The 26,201-nt window shown below is 54.7% G+C and overlaps 7 protein-coding genes and 1 pseudogene across 7 annotated transcripts; all 8 read right to left on the bottom strand.

Moving 5' to 3' along the window:
- Window positions 1–1,648: 1,648 nt before the first annotated feature.
- LOC141971786 (feather beta keratin-like) lies at window positions 1,649–2,437 on the bottom strand (annotated as a pseudogene).
- A 2,181-nt stretch (window positions 2,438–4,618) lies between these two features.
- Window positions 4,619–4,915, bottom strand: LOC141971494 (feather beta keratin). Its single transcript, XM_074928889.1, has one exon. The coding sequence runs from the start codon at window positions 4,913–4,915 to the stop codon at window positions 4,619–4,621; it is 297 nt and encodes a 98-aa protein (XP_074784990.1).
- Window positions 4,916–7,575: 2,660 nt separating this feature from the next.
- Window positions 7,576–7,872, bottom strand: LOC141971467 (feather beta keratin-like). Its single transcript, XM_074928806.1, has one exon. It carries the CDS (start codon window positions 7,870–7,872, stop codon window positions 7,576–7,578), a length of 297 nt encoding a protein of 98 aa, XP_074784907.1.
- A 3,845-nt stretch (window positions 7,873–11,717) lies between these two features.
- On the bottom strand, window positions 11,718–12,014 carry LOC141971788 (feather beta keratin-like). The gene has a single exon (XM_074929377.1). It carries the CDS (start codon window positions 12,012–12,014, stop codon window positions 11,718–11,720), a length of 297 nt encoding a protein of 98 aa, XP_074785478.1.
- A 2,375-nt stretch (window positions 12,015–14,389) lies between these two features.
- LOC141971789 (feather beta keratin) lies at window positions 14,390–14,686 on the bottom strand. The gene has a single exon (XM_074929378.1). The coding sequence runs from the start codon at window positions 14,684–14,686 to the stop codon at window positions 14,390–14,392; it is 297 nt and encodes a 98-aa protein (XP_074785479.1).
- Window positions 14,687–17,746: 3,060 nt separating this feature from the next.
- On the bottom strand, window positions 17,747–18,043 carry LOC141971488 (feather beta keratin-like). The gene has a single exon (XM_074928872.1). The coding sequence runs from the start codon at window positions 18,041–18,043 to the stop codon at window positions 17,747–17,749; it is 297 nt and encodes a 98-aa protein (XP_074784973.1).
- A 2,637-nt stretch (window positions 18,044–20,680) lies between these two features.
- LOC141971493 (feather beta keratin-like) lies at window positions 20,681–20,977 on the bottom strand. Its single transcript, XM_074928888.1, has one exon. The coding sequence runs from the start codon at window positions 20,975–20,977 to the stop codon at window positions 20,681–20,683; it is 297 nt and encodes a 98-aa protein (XP_074784989.1).
- Window positions 20,978–24,827: 3,850 nt separating this feature from the next.
- Window positions 24,828–25,124, bottom strand: LOC141971790 (feather beta keratin-like). The gene has a single exon (XM_074929379.1). It carries the CDS (start codon window positions 25,122–25,124, stop codon window positions 24,828–24,830), a length of 297 nt encoding a protein of 98 aa, XP_074785480.1.
- Between the last annotated feature and the right edge of the window lie 1,077 nt (window positions 25,125–26,201).

The following is a 26,201-nucleotide window of genomic DNA, read 5'->3' on the forward strand; positions in this document are numbered from 1 at the left end:
TCGAGTCACAGCCTAAAAGGGGACATATCCCATCTTATCTCTAAACTTTTTTTTTCTCCTAATTACTTTCCAAGTAATACTTAAGTAAAGAAAACAGAACGTAAGTGTAAAAACATTTTTTAAAAAATTAAAACTACCTCTTTTCCCCTACTGTGAGGACATTTGGACTGGTTCCAGCACTGAAATGAATACTGGGTATCTTCCCTCTGGTTCCTCCACTGTTTTTATCTCAGCACTCTGATACTTTCATTTTCAAAGAGATTTTAGTGGTCTCTACAAGAGAAAACCTTTCACGAGGTGTAGTCATCAGAAATTACACAACTCTCATTCTTATTGCTTCCCTGTGCTATGCCCTGCTGGACTCCATGTAGCTCCAGTGGGAGAGCAAAGAAGTCAATACAATTAAAAAACTTGGATAAATTTCACAAAGCTTCTGTACCTACAGCCAGGGTATTCTTTACTGTTCTTTGATGCCTTTTAGTTGCCCACAATGTGCTGAGTTTTAACGTCTTTGAGAAAATTCCCAGATGGCGAGTAGCAGAATTAAAACCAAACTGTTCTTGAGGGAAATACCTATGGCCATTTGTCTCGTTCTTCCCTCATTTTTCCTGTATATTATGAGAAATCTTGTGTGGATTAGCTAAGCAATAAGTTTCATTGGATTTTGTTTAAGGCTTGAAAGAGAGGACATCAAAGCCCATCATAAATATTTATTAATGATAAAATCATATAAACAGTCTTATCGCTCAGATGAGATTTGAACACTCCGCCTTTGAAGGCTTGAGTCAAGATCATTCCAAGTGTGTCGTGGTTAAAGCTTCAGAGTCTGGCAGTAGTCAATGCAACCAAAAAACCAGACCCAAATATTGCTTCTGAAAATCTTATATGCACTTGCCCAATTCTCAAACATGCCAAATAAGTGATGAGAAATCTCCCAACCTGAGATATCGCAATTATACTTTGTCACAGAGATGGGGAAAAAATTTCTGAAAAAAAAAAAAACCAAACCAACAAACAAGCAAGGGAAATATAGATTTGTAAACCTGCTTAATGCTTCACAAGAGGGTAAAAACCAAGGAAATAATTTTTATCAGGTAGATTGTTGGGACTATTCGATTCATATTTTGAACTGAGAAGGAACTTTGCATAGATTTTCCATATAATCACACAATCCTCCCCAAGGGGATGAAAAAAAGAGAAGAAAACCACAGGGAAACTCAAATTCACATGCAACATCAGTTTAATGATAAAAAGTCAAGTAGTTCTGCAAAACGAAAGCAATATATGTATTTATATAAAGGAAAGAAGACATTTAAAACATTTCAACTGATAGACAGTAAGCAAGACTCTACTTTTACTTAATTCCTGAATAAAACCCCTCCACTGATCATTTAAAAGTATAGCATTATACCAAGGCAAAGTGGAATTCAAAATCACAGATGCAAGGAGAGTCATCGAAAGCAGGAATTTCAAGAATAAGACATATGTTGGCCATGTAACCAGACAGGAGCTTGCTTCCGTCCCCCCTCTGCAGGAGGGCACGAGGGTGCTCAGCCCCTCTGGAAACTCTGGCCAGCAGCTCCATCCTCAGTCCGGCACCTGGCTTTGGGTTCCTGGTCGATGCACTCACGGGACGTCCAGCCCGGCTCTAGCAGGGCAGGCACCTTCTGCCACAGTAGCGGCCACCAATGCCAGAGAGGCCAAAGCCCCCAGAGTTGATGGGCACTCCCTCAGCACTCAGGATGTTGCCAACAGCGGCAGACGCTGAGGATCCCACGGCGGTGTTCTGGGGGAAGGAGCTGAGGATGGGTCCGGGCAGGGTCACCACCACGGGAGAGGGCTGGATCACCACGCGGGAGTCCTGGCACTGCCTGACGCAGGGCTCGTTGCAGCTGTTGGCCAGCGGGGTTGGGCCGCAGGGACGGCACAGATCGTAGCAGGACATGGCGGCGGGTCGGAGGTGCACCTGGGAGAGAGGGCAGGGAAAGCACAGGCAGCAGGTGAGGCACAGCCTGACAGCCGGCTCGCCAGGAGAAAAGGCACAGCCTGGGCAGCAGGGACAGCCTGCACAGGGAGCAAGGGAGAGTAAAGACACCTGGTCCCCAGGGGACCCCTGCCTAGAAAAAACCATGCTCCACTAAGGGGCTTTGCAAAGACACACAAGACCTTCTCCCATGTCCCCACAGTGGAGAACAAGAACAAGAGACACAATGAGAGAGGGATAAAAAACAAAGTTCTGAGCAACAATGAAGCCAAGACTCAGTCGAAGTAAAAAGAAAAAGAGGAAAACAAGATAAAGAGAAGAGGGAAAGGCGGTTGCAGCTCACCTTGTTCAGCAAGGAGGAGAAGGCGAGAGAAGTGGATGAGGGACTGTGCTGTGGCGCTGGCTTTTATACTCGCCCAGACCGCCCCAGGCCCAGAGGCGCCCTTTGCGCATGTAAGGTGTTTGCCAACAAGCTCATCTTCAATGCAAAGTGGCACAATTAAAGACATGGGGACACTGCTTATGTTCTATTCAACGCTGCCTTTCAATTTCTGTCTTCATACCATGCCCTTCCAGCCACGCAGACTCCTTTCAAGTGACAGTATTACAGGCCAAAATGTTTCCAAGGAAAATGACAGAGAAGTAAAAGAAGAATGATACCACGCACGGCAACTCAGAAAGGAGTCAGCAGGTGCAGCCAAGAGTCCAGCCCAAGGGGTTACATGCTCAAGGGGGCTCATAAGGACACCTAAAAAAGAACAGGAAGCATGTACTGCTGTCACCAAGCTGAAGGAAGGTCTAAGGGCTCAGGAGAGATCTGAAACAGAGTCCTGTGTCAAAGGGGAGAGGCAGAAGGGAGACACTCCAGCAGAGGCTCTAAAGGGCCATTGGGCCTGCTGTTCCTGCACTCAGGCCACTGATGGGCAAGCAGAGGGTATGTCCTGTGCACCCGGGACACAGGGCACCTCCTCTATCCATCACCACAATGCAGGGAAAGGATTTCTTCCTTCAGGAGAAGAAGCTTACATCCATTTCATAAGTGCAAAAATCCATCTTTTCTTCTAAGATTCCTTTCAACTGTATGCCTGGCACAGAAAATCCACAGGAAGGATCTCCCAGCAGACCTTGATATTTCCACAGTGAGTGCATACAACAAGGGTCGGCCCAAAGGCTCCAACACCCTGCTGTGCCCAGCTCCCTCCAATCATGTGCCACAGATGCTGCCTGCCCTCCCTGGTACCATGTTTTCACCCCACTATACTTCTGCTGTCAGCTCATCCTGGCTGAGGAGTGCTGACGGAGGGAGCATTTCCCCGGGGCCTTCCTGCACAGCAGGCACAGGGGGGTTGCTGACAGCAGCTCTTGCGGGGAAGACAAAGCTTTAGCTATGGGGAAAGGCAGTGTAGGGGTTCCCACGGTGTATGGGACAGCAGAAGAGGGGCCCCTCACTCTACGTGAAGCAGCGCTGGGGGGCATGGGGCACAACATCACGTATGCAGGACTAGCAGATGTCACAGTAACGGATAGGTGGCTGCTTCTCTCCTCCATCGCTGTGTCAGACGTCAGAAGCAACCACCGCATGCCAGTGCATCGCACCTCACCAATCACCTACCATCTCCATGCCTGGGTAAGGTCACTTCCCTCATCTTGCATTTCAGGGAGGAAAGACAGGTAGACACAATGACCAAATCTTGGATGCTTACGTTCTTTCCTTCCTCCAGTAATCAGAGGACAGAGAGGGACTTGCTAAATACCCTCAGCTCAGTGCCACAGGGCACAGACCATACAAACACACAGGAGTGACTGTGCTGCAAACATTGATGAGTACTTCAAGAGCCTTCTGGGGGCTACAGTGAGATGGTTTGGGGGCAGAGGTAGAACGCTACTGGCTCCTGGGCATCTATTACATGTCTTGGAGCAATGAAATACATTGCAAGGCTTTGCTGAGAGACAAGAATAGTTTGTTCAGGACACAGTGGTGTGGGTGGCTCTCAGAAAGTTATATCCCATGTGAAGTTCAGCCCCATCCAGGTGACCATTTCAGTGTGGTTCCCCTCATCCAAAGCCCCCAGGGAACATATGAGTCCACCACAAATCTTCAGCCCCACCTTTGCACTCTATAACATCTCATTTCCCCCTGGATGTCTTCACCAGGCAGCCCAGGAGGGAAGAAACACGAGGAGACATGAAGCTACAATGCAGCATAAACTTTAATGAGTCGAAAGAGAGAAACCAAGCAGCACACGCTGGGAGGGACCCCGGCCAGGCTGCTAGAAGGGCACCTGAGAGTCAGGCACCCCTTCACAGCCATGGGACACACATCTTCCTCTGACACACATGGTGAGAGGGGGATAGGAAGGGCCCCTCTCTGCTTGCCTCAGGATGAAGCCATGGCACAGGAGAGCAGGAGACAACAGGGACTCATGATGTGGAGGAGAAAGCAGGAGAAGCAGAAGACATCAGCTGGCCGTGTTTCCAGCCAGCACAGGCTGGCACCTTGCTTCCCTCCCTCGTCTGCAGGAGGGCACGAGGGTGCTCAGCCCCTCTGGAAACTCTGGCCAGCAGCTCCATCCTCAGTCCGGCACCTGGCTTTGGGTTCCTGGTCGATGCACTCACGGGACGTCCAGCCCGGCTCTAGCAGGGCAGGCACCTTCTGCTGTAGGAGCGGCCACCAATGCCAGAGAGGCCAAAGCCCCCGGAGTTGATGGGCACTCCCTCCTCACTCAGGATGCTGCCAACGGCAGCGGAGGTGGTGGATCCCACGGCGGTGTTCTGGGGGAAGGAGCTGAGGATGGGTCCGGGCAGGGTCACCACCACGGGAGAGGGCTGGATCACCACGCGGGAGTCCTGGCACTGCCTGACGCAGGGCTCGTTGCAGCTGTTGGCCAGCGGGGTTGGGCCACAGGGACGGCACAGATCGTAGCAGGACATGGCGGCGGGTCGGAGGTGCACCTGGGAGAGAGGGCAGGGAAAGCACAGGCAGCATGTGAGGCACAGCCTGACAGCCGGCTCGCCAGGAGAAAAGGCACAGCCTGGGCAGCAGGGACAGCCTGCACAGGGAGCAAGGGAGAGTAAAGAGATCTGGTCCCCAGGGAACACCTGCCTAGAGAGCCCAAGACCTTCACCCACGTCCCGTGGTTGTAGTGAGGAGCTGAAAGTCAGGAACACAACCAAAGAGTAAGGGTCTGGGTAAAAGCAATACGGAGCCCAGAAGACAAAGAGAAGAAGAGAAAGAAGAGTGGGTCAAGGCAGTTGCAGCTCACCTTGTTCACCAAGGAGGAGAAGGCGAGAGAAGTGGATGAGGGACTGTGCTGTGGCACTGGCTTTTATACTCGCCCAGACCGCCCCAGGCCCAGAGGCGCCCTTTGCACAGGGAATGTGTTTACCAACAAGCTCATCTCGCATGCAAAGCAGCACAATTACAGAAATGGGGACACTGCTTATGTCCCCTGCAACGCTGCCTTTTCATTTCCCTGTCCATCACAGGCCCCTTCAGGCACACGGGCTCCTTTCAAGTGACAGTATTAGAGGCCAAAGCCTTTCCAGGGGAAATGACACGTCAGCACAGGCAGGTGATGCCCCACTGATGAGGACTGCCCCACCTCGCCAGTTAATGCCAGTCTCCGGCCCTCCAGGGCCTCACATTAAAGTGTTGCCTGATGAATGGGGAGGTCTCACTTAACCCTGAGGCTTCAGCTTGGACATGCACAGCCAAGGGTCGGCACCATCAGTCGCTCGCTCTCGTGCTCTGCTCACTCACACTGCATTAGGCATCGCCTTTCCAGCCAGGGCACCTCTGCCTTGGCTTTTACTTTAGACTCTCTCTCTGTGCTTTGATCTCGGCAGAAGCTGGCCTGACTCCTTTGACATCTTCCTTCACTCCTCCATCCCCACCTGCCTTAAGCAGCAGACTACCAGTGGTTCAGAATGACGGCTATTCCCCTCCCAGCACCCTTTGCTGGAGACCTCAGGCACAGTCGGAGCCCCCCACTGACCAAGGCACACGCTGACCAACCCATACACATCCTCCCTCCTGCCCGTGTCTTCGACACAACTTGTGCTTTGTCCCCCCACCCGCCGCCACAGCAGGCATGACCAGGTAGTCGGCGGATTCCCACAGGACACCCAACTGGGCTCAGCAGCAAGCAGGGTCCTGGCGTCTTTGCAAGGAGAGGCGGAGGAGCGCGACCCAAGAGGAGCCTCCTACTGTCCCTGAAGCTGCACCAGCGCAGCAGGACCAAAGCATTGCCCGTGGAGGGCAAGGGCATGGGAAGGAGGGACTGAGAACAGAGCTGGCGGGGTACCACTGCCTCACTCTGCCCTGCCTGAGGCCTGATTGGAGGGACAAAAGGATCACTGCTGGGCACCTCCCCAGGCACAGCCTGCACAAAAGCCAAGAGGTGTGTGTGGAGGAATTGCTGCGTGTCTGCTCCAGACTCACTTCGCTTCAAGACACAGTGGCATACACAGAAGGACTCCGCAACACTTAATGCTTTTGATCACATGACTGCTCCAGAGAGGGCAAAGGTGCATTTCCTGCTCCCTTCCAGGCTCCTGCAGGGTTTCCAGGACTTGCCACCAACACCACACATCACATTCCCTCGAGGGAGGATGAAACTTTTGTTTCCATCCCCCTTCTCTCAATTTTGCACAGCCATGACCAACCCATCCTCATTGTACTAAAATATAGGAGAAGGCTTGTTTCGGCCTTTAAATACTTGCCCTGGCTGCCAGTTTCCCCTACATCTCATTCAGAACTCGCTCCCATTCCAGGGTTTGGAAGAATTGGGCAGTAACGTGCAGCCATAGCCAAGGTCAGGTCGTTATTAACCTGCACAGAAATGTCTCCCAGCAGGTCAAAGCCTTCCCTCATCAACTGGAAGTCAGTCTCCAATTTCACTTGCTGCTCACGTGTCCCTTGGGGGAGCTCCTGGACACCCTTTGCCTACACAGACAATACCACACAGCCCTCCACTGCCCCATCTCTCTTCATGTGACCACAGATCATGGGGGCACTCAGCTCATACGGGCACAAGAAGGTGCCAAATGGGCATTACCTGCTCACCCCTTTCCTTGCAGAGCATCCCATTTCCCGTGGACACCTTGGATGGGCATCCAAGGAGGGAAGAACATGAGGAGACATGAAGCTACAATGCAGCATAAATTTTAATGAGTCTAAAGAGAGAAAACAAGCAGCACATGCTGGGAGGGACCCCAGCCAGGCTGCTACAAAGGCATCAGAGAGTCAGGATCCCATTCACAGCCATGGTATATGTGTAATCCTCCCACTCACATGGGAAGAAGGGAATGACAAGGGCTCCTCTCTCCTTGTCTTGGTTATGAAGCCATGGCACAGGAGAGCAGGAGACAACAGGGACTCATGATGTGGAGAAGAAAGCAGGAGAAGCAGAAGACATCAGCTGGCCGTGTTCCCAGCCAGCACAGGCTGGCACCTTGCTTCCCTCCCTCGTCTGCAGGAGGGCACGAGGGTGCTCAGCCCCTCTGGAAACTCTGGCCAGCAGCTCCATCCTCAGTCCGGCACCTGGCTTTGGGTTCCTGGTCGATGCACTCACGGGACGTCCAGCCCGGCTCTAGCAGGGCAGGCACCTTCTGCCACAGTAGCGGCCACCAATGCCAGAGAGGCCAAAGCCCCCGGAGTTGATGGGCACTCCCTCCTCACTCAGGATGCTGCCAACGGCAGCGGAGGTGGTGGATCCCACGGCGGTGTTCTGGGGGAAGGAGCTGAGGATGGGTCCGGGCAGGGTCACCACCACGGGAGAGGGCTGGATCACCACGCGGGAGTCCTGGCACTGCCTGACGCAGGGCTCGTTGCAGCTGTTGGCCAGCGGGGTTGGGCCACAGGGACGGCACAGATCGTAGCAGGACATGGCGGCGGGTCGGAGGTGCACCTGGGAGAGAGGACAGGGAAAGCACAGGCAGCATGTGAGGCACAGCCTGACAGCCGGCTCGCCAGGAGAAAAGGCACAGCCTGGGCAGCAAGGACAGCCTGCACAGGGAGCAAGGGAGAGTAAAGGGACCTGGTCCCCAGGGAACACCTGCCTAGAAAGCCCAAGACCTTCACCCACAACCCGTGGTTGTAGTGAGGAGCTGAGAGTCAGGAACACAACCAAAGGGTGAGAGTCTGTGAAAAGCAATAGCGAGCCCAGAAGACAACGAGGAGAAGAAGAGAAAGAGAAGAGTGGGTCAAGGCAGTTGCAGCTCACCTTGTTCAGCAAGGAGGAGAAGGCGAGAGAAGTGGATGAGGGACTGTGCTGTGGCACTGGCTTTTATACTCGCCCAGACCGCCCCAGGCCCAGAGGCGCCCTTTGAGCATATAATGTGTTTACCAACAAGCTCATATTTTATGGAGAGCAGCACAATTAAAGAAATGAGGTGGTGGTTTTTTTTCCTGCAACGCTGCCTTTTCATTTCCCTGTCCATGACTGGCCCCTTCAGCCACACGGGCTCCTTTCAAGTGACAGTATTAGAAGCCAAAATGTTTCCGGGGAAATGACACAGCACTGAAGGAAGAAGATGAAGGCAAGGAGAAGGAGATGGCCAATCTGGTCAGGTGATGCCAGCCTCGCACCCTGCCAGGCCTTCTTCTGAGTTTTTCTCCTAACATCTGTGACCTCATTTCCTTGCAAACCCGTCACTGAAGTCAGACTTCCAACACGGTTCCTATGCGAGGACCAGCCACGTCCTCAGCTTTGCCTACAGAGCTGCTCAGGCTGTGTCAGGCACCAGCTCTCCAAGCGTGTCAGCTCTGCCCCTCTGTGAGATGGAGCACTGCTCTTCAGAGAAGAAAGCCTGGCTGTTTTCCCTCCCACCCCCATCAGCAGGGTCTAGAGGTCACCAGCACACGCGGGTTTCAGAAAGAAGGATGCTGCTCTGACACCACCCCCTGTTGCTTCACCGCTCCTGTTAAACTGAGATGGCGACGTTCCCCTCTTCAAACAAAGGCAGGTGCTGGGGACCAAACACATCTGCTTTCCTCCTGCCCGTGGTCCTTGCCTCAACTTCTGCTTTGGCTCCACATACTGATGGGAGAGCACACACATCTCCAAACACCCAGCGAGATTTCCAGGCAACAAATCACCCTCCACAGAAACACGCAAGGGCTGGCAGCGCCAGCAAGGACAGTCTGGAGAGCAGCAGCTGTCAGGATCTGCCCAGGGGTGCATGCCAGGGGGAAGACTCAATGCTCTGCACAGCATTTCCTGGGGCAGAGAGGAGCTGAATGTCCCCAAGAGGAATGACAGTCCTGCTTGGGGCACCAGCCACATTCCTCTGACACCACAGATGGGTCTTCCATGCTAATGGGGACAAATCTCCTTCCAAATTATAATGTGACTCCCCCAGATAAAGGCAAATCTCTAATGACAGAGGCCCAGGCCACATTCCTCATTTAAGATGATGAAGAGAGCCTAGAAGCCGCACTGTGTTAACCTGATGATGACAGTAAAAGTCCATCCAAACAGAAATGCTGCCAGGGCTCATTGTGAACCAGCTGCTCCCTGCTGGTTGGAGCCAGGAGATGAGCATGATTACCAGCCAGGAGGGCAGCAGCCTCACCAGCAATGGCCCTAGTGGCAATACCCAAGCAAAAACATGCAGAGACAGGAGTCCGGTGCTTCCCAGAATCCAGCTGATCTCTCAGGTTCATGGTGATGAAGCAGAACAGACATCTAGCAGGGCAGTCAGCCTACGGGACAGTAGTAGATCCACGGATGGGAACCCTGGTGAACAGAGCCCACTGATTGCTCACCAGGGCCATAATAATGTGACAGACCCAAGGAGAAGCTGGGAAATGGATGGGCAACTTTGGGCCTGGGTCAACAGGACCCAACAGGTCTGGCATAAGGAAAGCTGAAAGAAGAACAGAAGGCATACACTCCTGCCACCAAGCTGAAGGAAGGTCTAAGGGCTCAGCACAGAGCTCAGATAGAGCCCTGGGTCAAAGGGGAGAGGCAGGAGACACACACTCCAGCTGAGGCTCTAAAGGGCCATTGGGCCTGCTGTTCCTGCACTCAGGCCACTGATGGGCAAGCAGAGGGTATGTCCTGTGCACCCGGGACACAGGGCACCTCCTCTATCCATCACCACAATGCAGGGAAAGGATTTCTTCCTTCAGGAGAAGAAGCTTACATCCATTTCATAAGAAATCCATCTTTTCTTCTTATGGCTCCTTTCAATTACATCCCGGGCACAGAAAATCCACAGGAGGTGTCTCCCACCAGACCTTGATACCTCCACAGTCCGTGCATATGGCAAGGGTCTGCCTAGACATCTCCAAAGCCCTGCTGTGCCCAACTCTCTCTAATCATGTGCCACAGGTGCTGCCTGCCCTCCCTGGTACCATGTTTTCACCCCACTATACTTCTGCTGTCAGCTCATCCTGGCTGAGGAGTGCTGACGGAGGGAGCATTTCCCCGGGGCCTTCCTGCACAGCAGGCACAGGGGGGTTGCTGACAGCAGCTCTTGCGGGGAAGACAAAGCTTTAGCTATGGGGAAAGGCAGTGTAGGGGTTCCCACGGTGTATGGGACAGCAGAAGAGGGGCCCCTCACTCTACGTGAAGCAGCGCTGGGGGGCATTGGGCAAAACATGACCTGTGGAACACTAGAGCTTATGGGAGGAAGGGATAGGCAGCTTGGCCCCTGTGGAAGGAACAACCACCATGTCCCAGTGGGCTTTACCACACCAAGTACATCCCAGCTCCACGCACAGGCAATGTAACTTCCCTCCATGATGTGGGTGGCCTTGCCGTCCAGGACAGAAATGCAGGAAAACACAAGGGCTGCATCCTCAAAAATTTCTTTCTGTCCTTCCTCCAGTGATCAGAGGACAGAGAGGGACTTGCTAAATGCCCTCACCTCAGTGTCAAGGGCCACTGGCTAGCTGATTTCCCAAGCAGCAATTGTGGAGCTCAGCGAACATTGATGAGCACTTCCAAAAGAGTTCTGGGGTCAGAAGTGTTACAGTTACCTGGACATCTGTCAACACATAAGAGATGTCTCAGAGCCATGGAAAGCACCTCAGGAGTTGCTAAGAAACACAAAATCTGTTGTCCAAGACAAAAGGATGAGGGTGACTTTGGGAAGACTACATCCCATGTACAGAACACTGCAGTTCTGGTGACCATTTCACATAGACACAGTCTCCCAATACCCAAAGAATGATGTAAATGCAACACATCACTTCTGACAACCCTTTCCCTGCAAGGCAACCCATTTCCCCCCGGACACCATGGCAGGGCATCACAGAAGGAAAGGAACACAAGGAAACATGAAACTACAATGCAGCATAAACTTTAATGAGTCTAAAGAGAGAAACAAGCAGCACACGCTGGGAGGGACCCCGGCCAGGCTGCTACAAGGGCACCTGACAGTCAGGAACCCCTTCACAGCCATGGGACACACATCTTCCTCCACACACATGGGGAGATGGGGATAGGAAGGGCCCCTCTCTGCTTTCCTCAGGATGAAGCCATGGCACAGGAGAGCAGGAGACAACAGGGACTCATGATGTGGAGAAGAAAGCAGGAGAAGCAGAAGACATCAGCTGGCCGTGTTCCCAGCCAGCACAGGCTGGCACCTTGCTTCCCTCCCTCATCTGCAGGAGGGCACGAGGGTGCTCAGCCCCTCTGGAAACTCTGGCCAGCAGCTCCATCCTCAGTCCGGCACCTGGCTTTGGGTTCCTGGTCGATGCACTCACGGGACGTCCAGCCCGGCTCTAGCAGGGCAGGCACCTTCTGCCACCATAGCGGCCACCAATGCCAGAGAGGCCAAAGCCCCCGGAGTTGATGGGCACTCCCTCCTCACTCAGGATGCTGCCAACGGCAGCGGAGGTGGTGGATCCCACGGCGGTGTTCTGGGGGAAGGAGCTGAGGATGGGTCCGGGCAGGGTCACCACCACGGGAGAGGGCTGGATCACCACGCGGGAGTCCTGGCACTGCCTGACGCAGGGCTCGTTGCAGCTGTTGGCCAGCGGGGTTGGGCCACAGGGACGGCACAGATCGTAGCAGGACATGGCGGCGGGTCGGAGGTGCACCTGGGAGAGAGGGCAGGGAAAGCACAGGCAGCATGTGAGGCACAGCCTGACAGCCGGCTCGCCAGGAGAAAAGGCACAGCCTGGGCAGCAGGGACAGCCTGCACAGGGAGCAAGGGAGAGTAAAGAGACCTGGTCCCCAGGGGACCCCATGGTAGAGAGCCCAAGACCTTCACCCACATCCCATGGTTGTAGTGAGGAGCTGAGAGACAGGAACACAACCAAAGAGTAAGAGTCTGGGTAAAAGCAATACCGAGCCCAGAAGACAAAGAGAAGAAGAGAAAGAAGAATGGGTCAAGGCAGTTGCAGCTCACCTTGTTCAGCAAGGAGGAGAAGGCGAGAGAAGTGGATGAGGGACTGTGCTGTGGCACTGGCTTTTATACTCGCCCAGACCGCCCCAGGCCCAGAGGCGCCCTTTGAGCCTATAATGTGTTTACCAACAAGCTCATCTCGCATGCAAAGCAGCACAATTACAGAAATGGGGACACTGCTTATGTCCCCTGCAACGCTGCCTTTTCATTTCCCTGTCCATCACAGGCCCCTTCAGGCACACGATCTCCTTTCAAGTGACAGTGTTAGAGGCCAAAGCCTTTCCAGGGGAAATGACACGTCAGCACAGGCAGGTGACGCAGGCAGCAATGAAGACTCTACCACCCCACCAGCTCTTACCATGTCTTTGCCCTCCAGGGCCTCACATTAAAGTGTTGCCTGATGAATGGGGAAGTCTCACTTATCCCTGAGGCTTCAGCTTGGACATGCACAGCCAAGGGTCCGCACCAACAGTCGCTCGCTCTCGTGCTCTGCTCACTCACACTGCATTAGGCATCGCCTTTCCAGCCAGGGCACCTCTGCCTTGGCTTTTACTTTAGACTCTCTCTCTGTGCTTTGATCTCGGCAGAAGCTGGCCTGACTCCTTTGCCATCTTCCTTCCCTCCTCCATCCCCACCTGCCTTAAGCAGCAGACTACCAGTGGTTCAGAATGACGGCTATTCCCCTCCCAGCACCCTTTGCTGGAGACCTCAGGCACAGTCGGAGCCCCCCACTGACCAAGGCACACGCTGACCAACCCATACACATCCTCCCTCCTGCCCGTGTCTTCGACACAACTTGTGCTTTGTCCCCCCACCCGCCGCCACAGCAGGCATGACCAGGTAGTCGGCGGATTCCCACAGGACACCCAACTGGGCTCAGCAGCAAGCAGGGTCCTGGCGTCTTGGCAAGGAGAGGCGGAGGAGCGCGACCCAAGAGGAGCCTCCTACTGTCCCTGAAGCTGCACCAGCGCAGCAGGACCAAAGCATTGCCCGTGGAGGGCAAGGGCATGGGAAGGAGGGACTGAGAACAGAGCTGGCGGGGTACCACTGCCTCACTCTGCCCTGCCTGAGGCCTGATTGGAGGGACAAAAGGATCACTGCTGGGCACCTCCCCAGGCACAGCCTGCACAGCAACTGAGTGAGGTCTCTGGAGAGACCCTGTCCCTTCTCCTTCCTGACGCCCTCCTATTCTGGGGTTAGGAAGAAGTGCTGGGAGCAGGGAAAGTTAAGGACACATTGCATGTGGTAACATGCAACCAAACCATGAGTCAGGTGGGTGTTAACCTGCACAGAAATGTCTCCCTGCAGGTCAAAGTCTTGCCTCATCACCTGGAAGACCGTCTCCAATTTTGCTTCCTGCTCACATGTCCCTTGGGGGAGCTCCTGGACACCCTTTCCCTGCTCAGACAATACCACACAGCCCTCCACTGCCCCATCTCTCTTCATGTGACCACAGATTATGAGGGCACTCAGCTCCTACAAGCACAAGAAGGTGCCGCATGAGCACTTAGCCACCCACCCCTTTACTTCCAGGGCATCCCATTTCCCGTGGACACCTTGGCTGGGCATCCAAGGAGGGAAGGAACACGAGGAGACATGAAGCTACAATGCAGCATAAATTTTAATGAGTCGAAAGAGAGAAAACAAGCAGCACATGCTGGGAGGGACCCCATCCACGATACTACAAAGGCATCAGAGAGTCAGGATCCCATTCACAGCCATGGTATATGTGTAATCCTCCCACTCACATGGGAAGAAGGGAATGACAAGGGCTCCTCTCTCCTTGTCTTGGTTATGAAGCCATGGCACAGGAGAGCAGGAGACAACAGGGACTCATGATGTGGAGAAGAAAGCAGGAGAAGCAGAAGACATCAGCTGGCCGTGTTTCCAGCCAGCACAGGCTGGCACCTTGCTTCCCTCCCTCGTCTGCAGGAGGGCACGAGGGTGCTCAGCCCCTCTGGAAACTCTGGCCAGCAGCTCCATCCTCAGTCCGGCACCTGGCTTTGGGTTCCTGGTCGATGCACTCACGGGACGTCCAGCCCGGCTCTAGCAGGGCAGGCACCTTCTGCTGTAGGAGCGGCCACCAATGCCAGAGAGGCCAAAGCCCCCGGAGTTGATGGGCACTCCCTCCTCACTCAGGATGCTGCCAACGGCAGCGGAGGTGGTGGATCCCACGGCGGTGTTCTGGGGGAAGGAGCTGAGGATGGGTCCGGGCAGGGTCACCACCACGGGAGAGGGCTGGATCACCACGCGGGAGTCCTGGCACTGCCTGACGCAGGGCTCGTTGCAGCTGTTGGCCAGCGGGGTTGGGCCACAGGGACGGCACAGATCGTAGCAGGACATGGCGGCGGGTCGGAGGTGCACCTGGGAGAGAGGGCAGGGAAAGCACAGGCAGCAGGTGAGGCACAGCCTGACAGCCGGCTCGCCAGGAGAAAAGGCACAGCCTGGGCAGCAGGGACAGCCTGCACAGGGAGCAAGGGAGAGTAAAGACACCTGGTCCCCAGAAAATCCAAGACCTTCACCCACATCCAGTGGTGGTGGCGAGGACCTGAGAGACCGGAATAAAACCAAAGAACAATAGACTGGGAAAAGTAATAGCGAGTGCAGAAGTCAAAGTAGAGAAGAAGAGTGGGGCAAGGCGGTTGCATCTCACCTTGTTCAGCAAGGAGGAGAAGGCGAGAGAAGTGGATGAGGGACTGTGCTGTGGCACTGCCTTTTATACTCACCCAGACCGCCCCAGGCCCAGAGGCGCCCTTTGAGCCTATAATGTGTTTACCAACAAGCTCATATTTTATGGAGAGCAGCACAATTAAAGAAATGAGGTGGTGGTTTATTTTTCTGCAACGCTGCCTTTTCATTTCCCTGTCCATGACTGGCCCCTTCAGCCACACGGGCTCCTTTCAAGTGACAGTGTTAGAGGCCAAAATGTTTCCGGGGAAATGACACAGCACTGAAGGAAGAAGATGAAGGCAAGGAGAAGGAGATGGCCAATCTGGTCAGGTGATGCCAGCCTCGCACCCTGCCAGGCCTTCTTCTGAGTTTTTCTCCTAACATCTGTGACCTCATTTCCTTGCAAACCCGTCACTGAAGTCAGACTTCCAACACGGTTCCTATGTGAGGACCAGCCACGTCCTCAGCTTTGCCTACAGAGCTGCTCAGGCTGTGTCAGGCACCAGCTCTCCAAGCGTGTCAGCTCTGCCCCTCTGTGAGATGGAGCACTGCTCTTCAGAGAAGAAAGCCTGGCTGTTTTCCCTCCCACCCCCAACAGCAGGGTCTAGAGGTCACCAGCACACGCGGGTTTCAGAAAGAAGGATGCTGCTCTGACACCACCCCCTGTTGCTTCACCGCTCCTGTTAAACTGAGATGGCGACGTTCCCCTCTTCAAACAAAGGCAGGTGCTGGGGACCAAACACATCTGCTTTCCTCCTGCCCGTGGTCCTTGCCTCAACTTCTGCTTTGGCTCCACATACTGATGGGAGAGCACACACATCTCCAAACACCCAGCGAGATTTCCAGGCAACAAATCACCCTCCACAGAAACACGCAAGGGCTGGCAGCGCCAGCAAGGACAGTCTGGAGAGCAGCAGCTGTCAGGATCTGCCCAGGGGTGCATGCCAGGGGGAAGACTCAATGCTCTGCACAGCATTTCCTGGGGCAGAGAGGAGCTGAATGTCCCCAAGAGGAATGACAGTCCTGCTTGGGGCACCAGCCACATTCCTCTGACACCACAGATGGGTCTTCCATGCTAATGGGGACAAATCTCCTTCCAAATTGTAATGTGACTCCCCCAGAGACAGGCAAGTCTCTAATCACAGAGGCCACATTCCTCATTTAAGATGATGAAGAGAGCCTAGAAGCCGCACTGTGTTAACCTGATGATGACAGTAAAAGTCCATCCAAACAGAAATGCTGTCAGGGCTCATTGTGACTGCTCCAACACCCTGCTGCACCCAGATCCCTCTGGTCACGTGCTACAGATACTGCCTTCCCTCCCTGGTTCCATGTTTTCACCCATCCATGCTTCTGCTGCCATCTCATTGTGGCTCAGGAGTGCTGACGGAGGGAGCATTTCCCCGGGGCCTTCCTGCACAGCAGGCACAGGGGGGTTGCTGACAGCAGCTCTTGCGGGGAAGACAAAGCTTTAGCTATGGGGAAAGGCAGTGTAGGGGTTCCCACGGTGTATAGGACAGCAGAAGAGGGGCCCCTCACTCTGTGTGAAGCAGGATTGGGGGGCATGGGGAGAAAAACATCACCAGCGGAGGACTAGAGTATGTGGGAGGAAGGGACAGGGCTTCTCTCCTACATCCCCTGTGGGAGCAGCAACCACTGCATCCCAGAGCAGTAGACCTCACCAGCTACCTGCCAACTCCATGCCCATTCTCACTGTAACATCCCTTCTCGATATCAGTTGTCTTGCATTTCAGGAGAGCAGGGCAGGGAGAAACAATGGCCTGACACTGGAGATTTCCTTTCCTTCACTCCACTGGTGATGAGAGGACAGAGAGGGACTTGCTAAATACCCTCAGCTCAGTGCCACAGGGCACAGACCATACAAACACACAGGAGTGACTGTGCTGCCAACATTGATGAGTACTTCAAGAGCCTTCTGGGGGCTACAATGAGATGATTTGTGGGAAGATGTAGAATGCTATCGGCTCCTGGGCATCTGTTACATGTCTTAGAGCAATGAAATACATTGCACGGCTTTGCTGAGAGACGAAAATAGTCTCTTGTTCAGGACACAGTGGTGTGGGTGGCTCTCAGAAGGTCATATCCCATGTGAAGATCAGCCCCATCCAGGTGACCATTTCAGTGTGGTTCCCCTCATCCAAAGCCCCCAGGGAACAAATGAGTCCACCACAAACCTTCAGCCCCACCTTTGCACTCTATAACATCTCATTTCCCCCTGGACAACATGGCTGGGAATCCCAGGAGGGAAGGAACACAATGAAACATCAAGCTACAATGCAGCATAAACTTTAATGAGTCTATAGAGAGAAACCAAGCAGCACACGCTGGGAGGGACCCTGTCCAGGCTGCTACAAGGGCATCTGAGAGTCAGGAATACATTCGCTGCCATGGGACATGCAATTTCCCCTGACACACATGGTGAGAGGGGGATAGGAAGGGCCCCTCTCTGCTTGCCTCAGGATGAAGCCATGGCACAGGAGAGCAGGAGACAACAGGGACTCATGATGTGGAGAAGAAAGCAGGAGAAGCAGAAGACATCAGCTGGCCGTGTTCCCAGCCAGCACAGGCTGGCACCTTGCTTCCCTCCCTCGTCTGCAGGAGGGCACGAGGGTGCTCAGCCCCTCTGGAAACTCTGGCCAGCAGCTCCATCCTCAGTCCGGCACCTGGCTTTGGGTTCCTGGTCGATGCACTCACGGGACGTCCAGCCCGGCTCTAGCAGGGCAGGCACCTTCTGCCACCGTAGCGGCCACCAATGCCAGAGAGGCCAAAGCCCCCGGAGTTGATGGGCACTCCCTCCTCACTCAGGATGCTGCCAACGGCAGCGGAGGTGGTGGATCCCACGGCGGTGTTCTGGGGGAAGGAGCTGAGGATGGGTCCGGGCAGGGTCACCACCACGGGAGAGGGCTGGATCACCACGCGGGAGTCCTGGCACTGCCTGACGCAGGGCTCGTTGCAGCTGTTGGCCAGCGGGGTTGGGCCACAGGGACGGCACAGATCGTAGCAGGACATGGCGGCGGGTCGGAGGTGCACCTGGGAGAGAGGGCAGGGAAAGCACAGGCAGCAGGTGAGGCACAGCCTGACAGCCGGCTCGCCAGGAGAAAAGGCACAGCCTGGGCAGCAGGGACAGCCTGCACAGGGAGCAAGGGAGAGTAAAGACACCTGGTCCCCAGAAAATCCAAGACCTTCACCCACATCCAGTGGTGGTGGCGAGGACCTGAGAGACCGGAATAAAACCAAAGAACAATAGACTGGGAAAAGTAATAGCGAGTGCAGAAGTCAAAGTAGAGAAGAAGAGTGGGGCAAGGCGGTTGCATCTCACCTTGTTCAGCAAGGAGGAGAAGGTGAGAGAAGTGGATGAGGGACTGTGCTGTGGCACTGCCTTTTATACTCACCCAGACCGCCCCAGGCCCAGAGGCGCCCTTTGAGCCTATAATGTGTTTACCAACAAGCTCATCTCGCATGCAAAGCAGCACAATTACAGAAATGGGGACACTGCTTATGTCCCCTGCAACGCTGCCTTTTCATTTCCCTGTCCATCACAGGCCCCTTCAGGCACACGGGCTCCTTTCAAGTGACAGTGTTAGAGGCCAAAGCCTTTCCAGGGGAAATGACACGTCAGCACAGGCAGGTGATGCCCCACTGATGAGGACTGCCCCACCTCGCCAGTTAATGCCAGTCTCCGGCCCTCCAGGGCCTCACATTAAAGTGTTGCCCGATGAATGGGGAGGTCTCACTTATCCCTGAGGCTTCAGCTTGGACAAGCACAGCCAAGGGTCGGCACCATCAGTCGCTCGCTCTCGTGCTCTGCTCACTCACACTGCATTAGGCATCGCCTTTCCAGCCAGGGCACCTCTGCCTTGGCTTTTACTTTAGACTCTCTCTCTGTGCTTTGATCTCGGCAGAAGCTGGCCTGACTCCTTTGACATCTTCCTTCCCTCCTCCATCCCCACCTGCCTTAAGCAGCCGACTACCAGTGGTTCAGAATGACGGCTATTCCCCTCCCAGCACCCTTTGCTGGAGACCTCAGGCACAGTCGGAGCCCCCCACTGACCAAGGCACACGCTGACCAACCCATACACATCCTCCCTCCTGCCCGTGTCTTCGACACAACTTGTGCTTTGCCCCCCCACCCGCCGCCACAGCAGGCATGACCAGGTAGTCGGCGGATTCCCACAGGACACCCAACTGGGCTCAGCAGCAAGCAGGGTCCTGGCGTCTTGGCAAGGAGAGGCGGAGGAGCGCGACCCAAGAGGAGCCTCCTACTGTCCCTGAAGCTGCACCAGCGCAGCAGGACCAAAGCATTGCCCGTGGAGGGCAAGGGCATGGGAAGGAGGGACTGAGAACAGAGCTGGCGGGGTACCACTGCCTCACTCTGCCCTGCCTGAGGCCTGATTGGAGGGACAAAAGGATCACTGCTGGGCACCTCCCCAGGCACAGCCTGCACAAAAGCCAAGAGGTGTGTGTGGAGGAATTGCTGCGTGTCTGCTCCAGACTCACTTCGCTTCAAGACACAGTGGCATACACAGAAGGACTCCGCAACACTTAATGCTTTTGATCACATGACTGCTCCAGAGAGGGCAAAGGTGCATTTCCTGCTCCCTTCCAGGCTCCTGCAGGGTTTCCAGGACGTGTCACCAACACCACACATCACTTTCCCTTGAGGGAGGTTGAAACTTGTGTTTCTATCCCCCTTCCCTCAATTTTGCACAGCCATGACCAACCCATCCTCATTGTACTAAAATATAGGAGAAGGTTTGTTTCGGCCTTTAAATACTTGCCCTGGCTGCCAGTTTCGCCTTCATCTCATTCAGAACTCGCTCCCATTCCAGGGTTTGGAAGAATTGGGCAGTAACGTGTAGCCATAGCCAAGGTCAGGTCGTTATTAACCTGCACAGAAATGTCTCCCAGCAGGTCAAAGCCTTCCCTCACCAACTGGAAGTCAGTCTCCAACTTCACTTGCTGCTCACGTGTCCCTTGGGGGAGCTCCTGGACACCCTTTGCCTACACAGACAATACCACACAGCCCTCCACTGCCCCATCTCTCTTCATGTGACCACAGATCATGGGGGCACTCAGCTCCTACAGGCACAAGAAGGTGCCAAATGGGCATTACCCGCTCACCCCTTTCCTTGCAGAGCATCCCATTTCCCGTGGACACCTTGGATGGGCATCCAAGGAGGGAAGGAAGACGAGGAGACATGAAGCTACAATGCAGCATAAATTTTAATGAGTCTAAAGAGAGAAACCAAGCAGTGCATACTGGGAGGGACCCCGGCCAGGCTGCTAGAAGGGCACCTGAGAGTCAGGCACCCCTTCACAGCCATGGGACACACATCTTCCTCCACACACATGGGAAGATGGGTATGGGCAGCACACCACTCCACCTCCTTCATGATTAAGCCATGGCACAGGAGAGCAGGAGACAACAGGGACAAATGATGTGGAGAAGAAAGCAGGAGAAGCAGAAGACATCAGCTGGCCGTGTTCCCAGCCAGCACAGGCTGGCACCTTGCTTCCCTCCCTCGTCTGCAGGAGGGCACGAGGGTGCTCAGCCCCTCTGGAAACTCTGGCCAGCAGCTCCATCCTCAGTCCGGCACCTGGCTTTGGGTTCCTGGTCGATGCACTCACGGGACGTCCAGCCCGGCTCTAGCAGGGCAGGCACCTTCTGCTGTAGGAGCGGCCACCAATGCCAGAGAGGCCAAAGCCCCCGGAGTTGATGGGCACTCCCTCAGCACTCAGGATGCTGCCAACGGCAGCGGAGGTGGTGGATCCCACGGCGGTGTTCTGGGGGAAGGAGCTGAGGATGGGTCCGGGCAGGGTCACCACCACGGGAGAGGGCTGGATCACCACGCGGGAGTCCTGGCACTGCCTGACACAGGGCTCGTTGCAGCTGTTGGCCAGCGGGGTTGGGCCACAGGGACGGCACAGATCGTAGCAGGACATAGCGGTGGGTCGGAGGTGCACCTGGGAGAGAGGGCAGGGAAAGCACAGGCAGCAGGTGAGGCACAGCCTGACAGCCGGCTCGCCAGGAGAAAAGGCACAGCCTGGGCAGCAAGGACAGCCTGCACAGCGAGCAAGGGAGAGTAAAGACACCTGGTCCCCAGGGAACACCTGCCTAGAGAGCCCAACACCTTCACCCACATCCCATGGTGGTGGCGAGGAGCTGAGAGTCAGGAACACAACCAAAGAGCGAGGGTCTGTGAAAAGCAATAGCGAGCCCAGAAGACAACGAGGAGAAGAAGAGAAAGAGAAGAGTGGGTCAAGGCAGTTGCAGCTCACCTTGTTCAGCAAGGAGGAGAAGGCGAGAGAAGTGGATGAGGGACTGTGCTGTGGCACTGGCTTTTATACTCGCCCAGACCGCCCCAGGCCCAGAGGCACCCTTTGAGCATATAATGTGTTTAACAACAAGCTCATATTTTTTGGAGAGGAACACAATTAAAGAAACTGGGACACTGCTTATCTTCCGTGCAACGCTGCCTTTTCATTTCCCTGTCCATGACTGGCCCCTTCAGCCACACAGGCTCCTTTCAAGTGACAGTGTTAGAGGCCAAAATGTTTCCGGGGAAATGACACAGCACTGAAGGAAGAAGATGAAGTCAAAGAGAAGGAGATGGCCAATCTGGTCAGGTGATGCCAGCCTCGCACCCTCCCAGGCCTTCTTCTGAGGTTTTCCCCTAACATCTGTGACCTCATTTCCTTGCAAACCCGTCACTGAAGTCAGACTTCCAACACGGTTCCTATGTGAGGACCAGCCACGTCCTCAGCTTTGCCTACAGAGCTGCTCAGGCTGTGTCAGGCACCAGCTCTCCAAGCGTGTCAGCTCTGCCCCTCTGTGAGATGGAGCACTGCTCTTCAGAGAAGAAAGCCTGGCTGTTTTCCCTCCCACCCCCATCAGCAGGGTCTAGAGGTCACCAGCACACGCGGGTTTCAGAAAGAAGGATGCTGCTCTGACACAAACACCTACTTATTGCTTCACCGCTCCTGTTAAACTGAGATGGTGACGTTCCCCTCTTCAAACAAAGGCACGTGCTGGGGACCAAACACATCTGCTTTCCTCCTGCCCGTGGTCCTTGCCTCAACTTCTGCTTTGGCTCCACATACTGATGGGAGAGCACACACATCTCCAAACACCCAGCGAGATTTCCAGGCAACAAATCACCCTCCACAGAAACACGCAAGGGCTGGCAGCGCCAGCAAGGACAGTCTGGAGAGCAGCAGCTGTCAGGATCTGCCCAGGGGTGCATGCCAGGGGGAAGACTCAATGCTCTGCACAGCATTTCCTGGGGCAGAGAGGAGCTGAATGTCCCCAAGAGGAATGACAGTCCTGCTTGGGGCACCAGCCACATTCCTCTGACACCACAGATGGGTCTTCCATGCTAATGGGGACAAATCTCCTTCCAAATTGTAATGTGACTCCCCCAGAGACAGGCAAGTCTCTAATGACAGAGGCCCAGGCCACATTCCTCATTTAAGATGATGAAGAGAGCCTAGAAGCCGCACTGTGTTAACCTGATGATGACAGTAAAAGTCCATCCAAACAGAAATGCTGTCAGGGCTCATTGTGAACCAGCTGCTCACTGCTGGTTGGAGCCAGGAGATGAGCATGATTACCAGCCAGGAGGACAGCAGCCTCACCAGCAATGGCCCTAGTGGCAATACCCAAGCAAAAACATGCAGAGACAGGAGTCCGGTGCTTCCCAGAATCCAGCTGATATCTCAGGTTCATGGTGATGAAGCAGAACAGACATCTAGCAGGGCAGTCAGCCTACGGGACAGTAGTAGATCCACGGATGGGAACCCTGGTGAACAGAGCCCACTGATTGCTCACCAGGGCCATAATAATGTGACAGACCCAAGGAGAAGCTGGGAAATGGATGGGCAACTTTGGGCCTGGGTCAACAGGACCCAACAGGTCTGGCATAAGGAAAGCTGAAAGAAGAACAGAAGGCATACACTCCTGCCACCAAGCTGAAGGAAGGTCTAAGGGCTCAGCACAGAGCTCAGATAGAGCCCTGGGTCAAAGGGGAGAGGCAGGAGACACACACTCCAGCTGAGGCTCTAAAGGGCCATTGGGCCTGCTGTTCCTGCACTCAGGCCACTGATGGGCAAGCAGAGGGTATGTCCTGTGCACCCGGGACACAGGGCACCTCCTCTATCCATCACCACAATGCAGGGAAAGGATTTCTTCCTTCAGGAGAAGAAGCTTACATCCATTTCATAAGAAATCCATCTTTTCTTCTTATGGCTCCTTTCAATTACATCCCGGGCACAGAAAATCCACAGGAGGTGTCTCCCACCAGACCTTGATACCTCCACAGTCCGTGCATATGGCAAGGGTCTGCCTAGACATCTCCAAAGCCCTGCTGTGCCCAACTCTCTCTAATCATGTGCCACAGGTGCTGCCTGCCCTCCCTGGTACCATGTTTTCACCCCACTATACTTCTGCTGTCAGCTCATCCTGGCTGAGGAGTGCTGACGGAGGGAGCATTTCCCCGGGGCCTTCCTGCACAGCAGGCACAGGGGGGTTGCTGACAGCAGCTCTTGCGGGGAAGACAAAGCTTTAGCTATGGGGAAAGGCAGTGTAGGGGTTCCCACGGTGTATGGGACAGCAGAAGAGGGGCCCCTCACTCTACGTGAAGCAGCGCTGGGGGGCATTGGGCAAAACATGACCTGTGGAACACTAGAGCTTATGGGAGGAAGGGATAGGCAGCTTGGCCCCTGTGGAAGGAACAACCACCATGTCCCAGTGGGCTTTACCACACCAAGTACATCCCAGCTCCACGCACAGGCAATGTAACTTCCCTCCATGATGTGGGTGGCCTTGCCGTCCAGGACAGGAATGCAGGAAAACACAAGGGCTGCATCCTCAAAAATTTCTTTCTGTCCTTCCTCCAGTGATCAGAGGACAGAGAGGGACTTGCTAAATGCCCTCACCTCAGTGTCAAGGGCCACTGGCTAGCTGATTTCCCAAGCAGCAATTGTGGAGCTCAGCGAACATTGATGAGCACTTCCAAAAGAGTTCTGGGGTCAGAAGTGTTACAGTTACCTGGACATCTGTCAACACATAAGAGATGTCTCAGAGCCATGGAAAGCACCTCAGGAGTTGCTAAGAAACACAAAATCTGTTGTCCAAGACAAAAGGATGAGGGTGACTTTGGGAAGACTACATCCCATGTACAGAACACTGCAGTTCTGGTGACCATTTCACATAGACACAGTCTCCCAATACCCAAAGAATGATGTAAATGCAACACATCACTTCTGACAACCCTTTCCCTGCAAGGCAACCCATTTCCCCCCGGACACCATGGCAGGGCATCACAGAAGGAAAGGAACACAAGGAAACATGAAGCTACAATGCAGCATAAACTTTAATGAGTCTAAAGAGAGAAACAAGCAGCACATAACGGGAGGGACCCCGGCCAGGCTGCTACAAGGGCACCTGACAGTCAGGAACCCCTTCACAGCCATGGGACACACATCTTCCTCCACACACATGGGGAGATGGGGATAGGAAGGGCCCCTCTCTGCTTTCCTCAGGATGAAGCCATGGCACAGGAGAGCAGGAGACAACAGGGACTCATGATGTGGAGAAGAAAGCAGGAGAAGCAGAAGACATCAGCTGGCCGTGTTTCCAGCCAGCACAGGCTGGCACCTTGCTTCCCTCCCTCATCTGCAGGAGGGCACGAGGGTGCTCAGCCCCTCTGGAAACTCTGGCCAGCAGCTCCATCCTCAGTCCGGCACCTGGCTTTGGGTTCCTGGTCGATGCACTCACGGGACGTCCAGCCCGGCTCTAGCAGGGCAGGCACCTTCTGCCACCGTAGCGGCCACCAATGCCAGAGAGGCCAAAGCCCCCGGAGTTGATGGGCACTCCCTCCTCACTCAGGATGCTGCCAACGGCAGCGGAGGTGGTGGATCCCACGGCGGTGTTCTGGGGGAAGGAGCTGAGGATGGGTCCGGGCAGGGTCACCACCACGGGAGAGGGCTGGATCACCACGCGGGAGTCCTGGCACTGCCTGACGCAGGGCTCGTTGCAGCTGTTGGCCAGCGGGGTTGGGCCACAGGGACGGCACAGATCGTAGCAGGACATGGCGGCGGGTCGGAGGTGCACCTGGGAGAGAGGGCAGGGAAAGCACAGGCAGCATGTGAGGCACAGCCTGACAGCCGGCTCGCCAGGAGAAAAGGCACAGCCTGGGCAGCAGGGACAGCCTGCACAGGGAGCAAGGGAGAGTAAAGACACCTGGTCCCCAGGGGACCCCATGGTAGAGAGCCCAAGACCTTCACCCACATCCCATGGTTGTAGTGAGGAGCTAAGAGTCAGGAACACAACCAAAGAGTAAGAGTCTGGGTAAAAGCAATACCGAGCCCAGAAGACAAAGAGAAGAAGAGAAAGAAGAGTGGGTCAAGGCAGTTGCAGCTCACCTTGTTCAGCAAGGAGGAGAAGGCGAGAGAAGTGGATGAGGGACTGTGCTGTGGCACTGGCTTTTATACTCGCCCAGACCGCCCCAGGCCCAGAGGCGCCCTTTGCACAGGGAATGTGTTTACCAACAAGCTCATCTCGCATGCAAAGCAGCACAATTACAGAAATGGGGACACTGCTTATGTCCCCTGCAACGCTGCCTTTTCATTTCCCTGTCCATCACAGGCCCCTTCAGGCACACGGGCTCCTTTCAAGTGACAGTGTTAGAGGCCAAAGCCTTTCCAGGGGAAATGACACGTCAGCACAGGCAGGTGACGCAGGCAGCAATGAAGACTCTACCACCCCACCAGCTCTTACCATGTCTTTGCCCTCCAGGGCCTCACATTAAAGTGTTGCCCGATGAATGGGGAAGTCTCACTTAACCCTGAGGCTTCAGCTTGGACATGCACAGCCAAGGGTCGGCACCATCAGTCGCTCGCTCTCGTGCTCTGCTCACTCACACTGCATTAGGCATCGCCTTTCCAGCCAGGGCACCTCTGCCTTGGCTTTTACTTTAGACTCTCTCTCTGTGCTTTGATCTCGGCAGAAGCTGCCCCGACTCCTTTGCCATCTTCCTTCCCTCCTCCATCCCCACCTGCCTTAAGCAGCAGACTACCAGTGGTTCAGAATGACGGCTATTCCCCTCCCAGCACCCTTTGCTGGAGACCTCAGGCACAGTCGGAGCCCCCCACTGACCAAGGCACACGC

Source organism: Athene noctua, chromosome 29, assembly GCF_965140245.1.
Source record: "Athene noctua chromosome 29, bAthNoc1.hap1.1, whole genome shotgun sequence".
Taxonomy (NCBI): Eukaryota; Metazoa; Chordata; class Aves; order Strigiformes; family Strigidae; genus Athene; species Athene noctua.

Coding starts and splice junctions, on each gene's coding strand:
- LOC141971494 (XM_074928889.1), bottom strand. CDS start 4,915: ATGTCCTGCTACGATCTGTGCCGTCCCTGTGGCCCAACCCCGCTGGCC.
- LOC141971789 (XM_074929378.1), bottom strand. CDS start 14,686: ATGTCCTGCTACGATCTGTGCCGTCCCTGTGGCCCAACCCCGCTGGCC.
- LOC141971788 (XM_074929377.1), bottom strand. CDS start 12,014: ATGTCCTGCTACGATCTGTGCCGTCCCTGTGGCCCAACCCCGCTGGCC.
- LOC141971467 (XM_074928806.1), bottom strand. CDS start 7,872: ATGTCCTGCTACGATCTGTGCCGTCCCTGTGGCCCAACCCCGCTGGCC.
- LOC141971493 (XM_074928888.1), bottom strand. CDS start 20,977: ATGTCCTGCTACGATCTGTGCCGTCCCTGTGGCCCAACCCCGCTGGCC.
- LOC141971790 (XM_074929379.1), bottom strand. CDS start 25,124: ATGTCCTGCTACGATCTGTGCCGTCCCTGTGGCCCAACCCCGCTGGCC.
- LOC141971488 (XM_074928872.1), bottom strand. CDS start 18,043: ATGTCCTGCTACGATCTGTGCCGTCCCTGTGGCCCAACCCCGCTGGCC.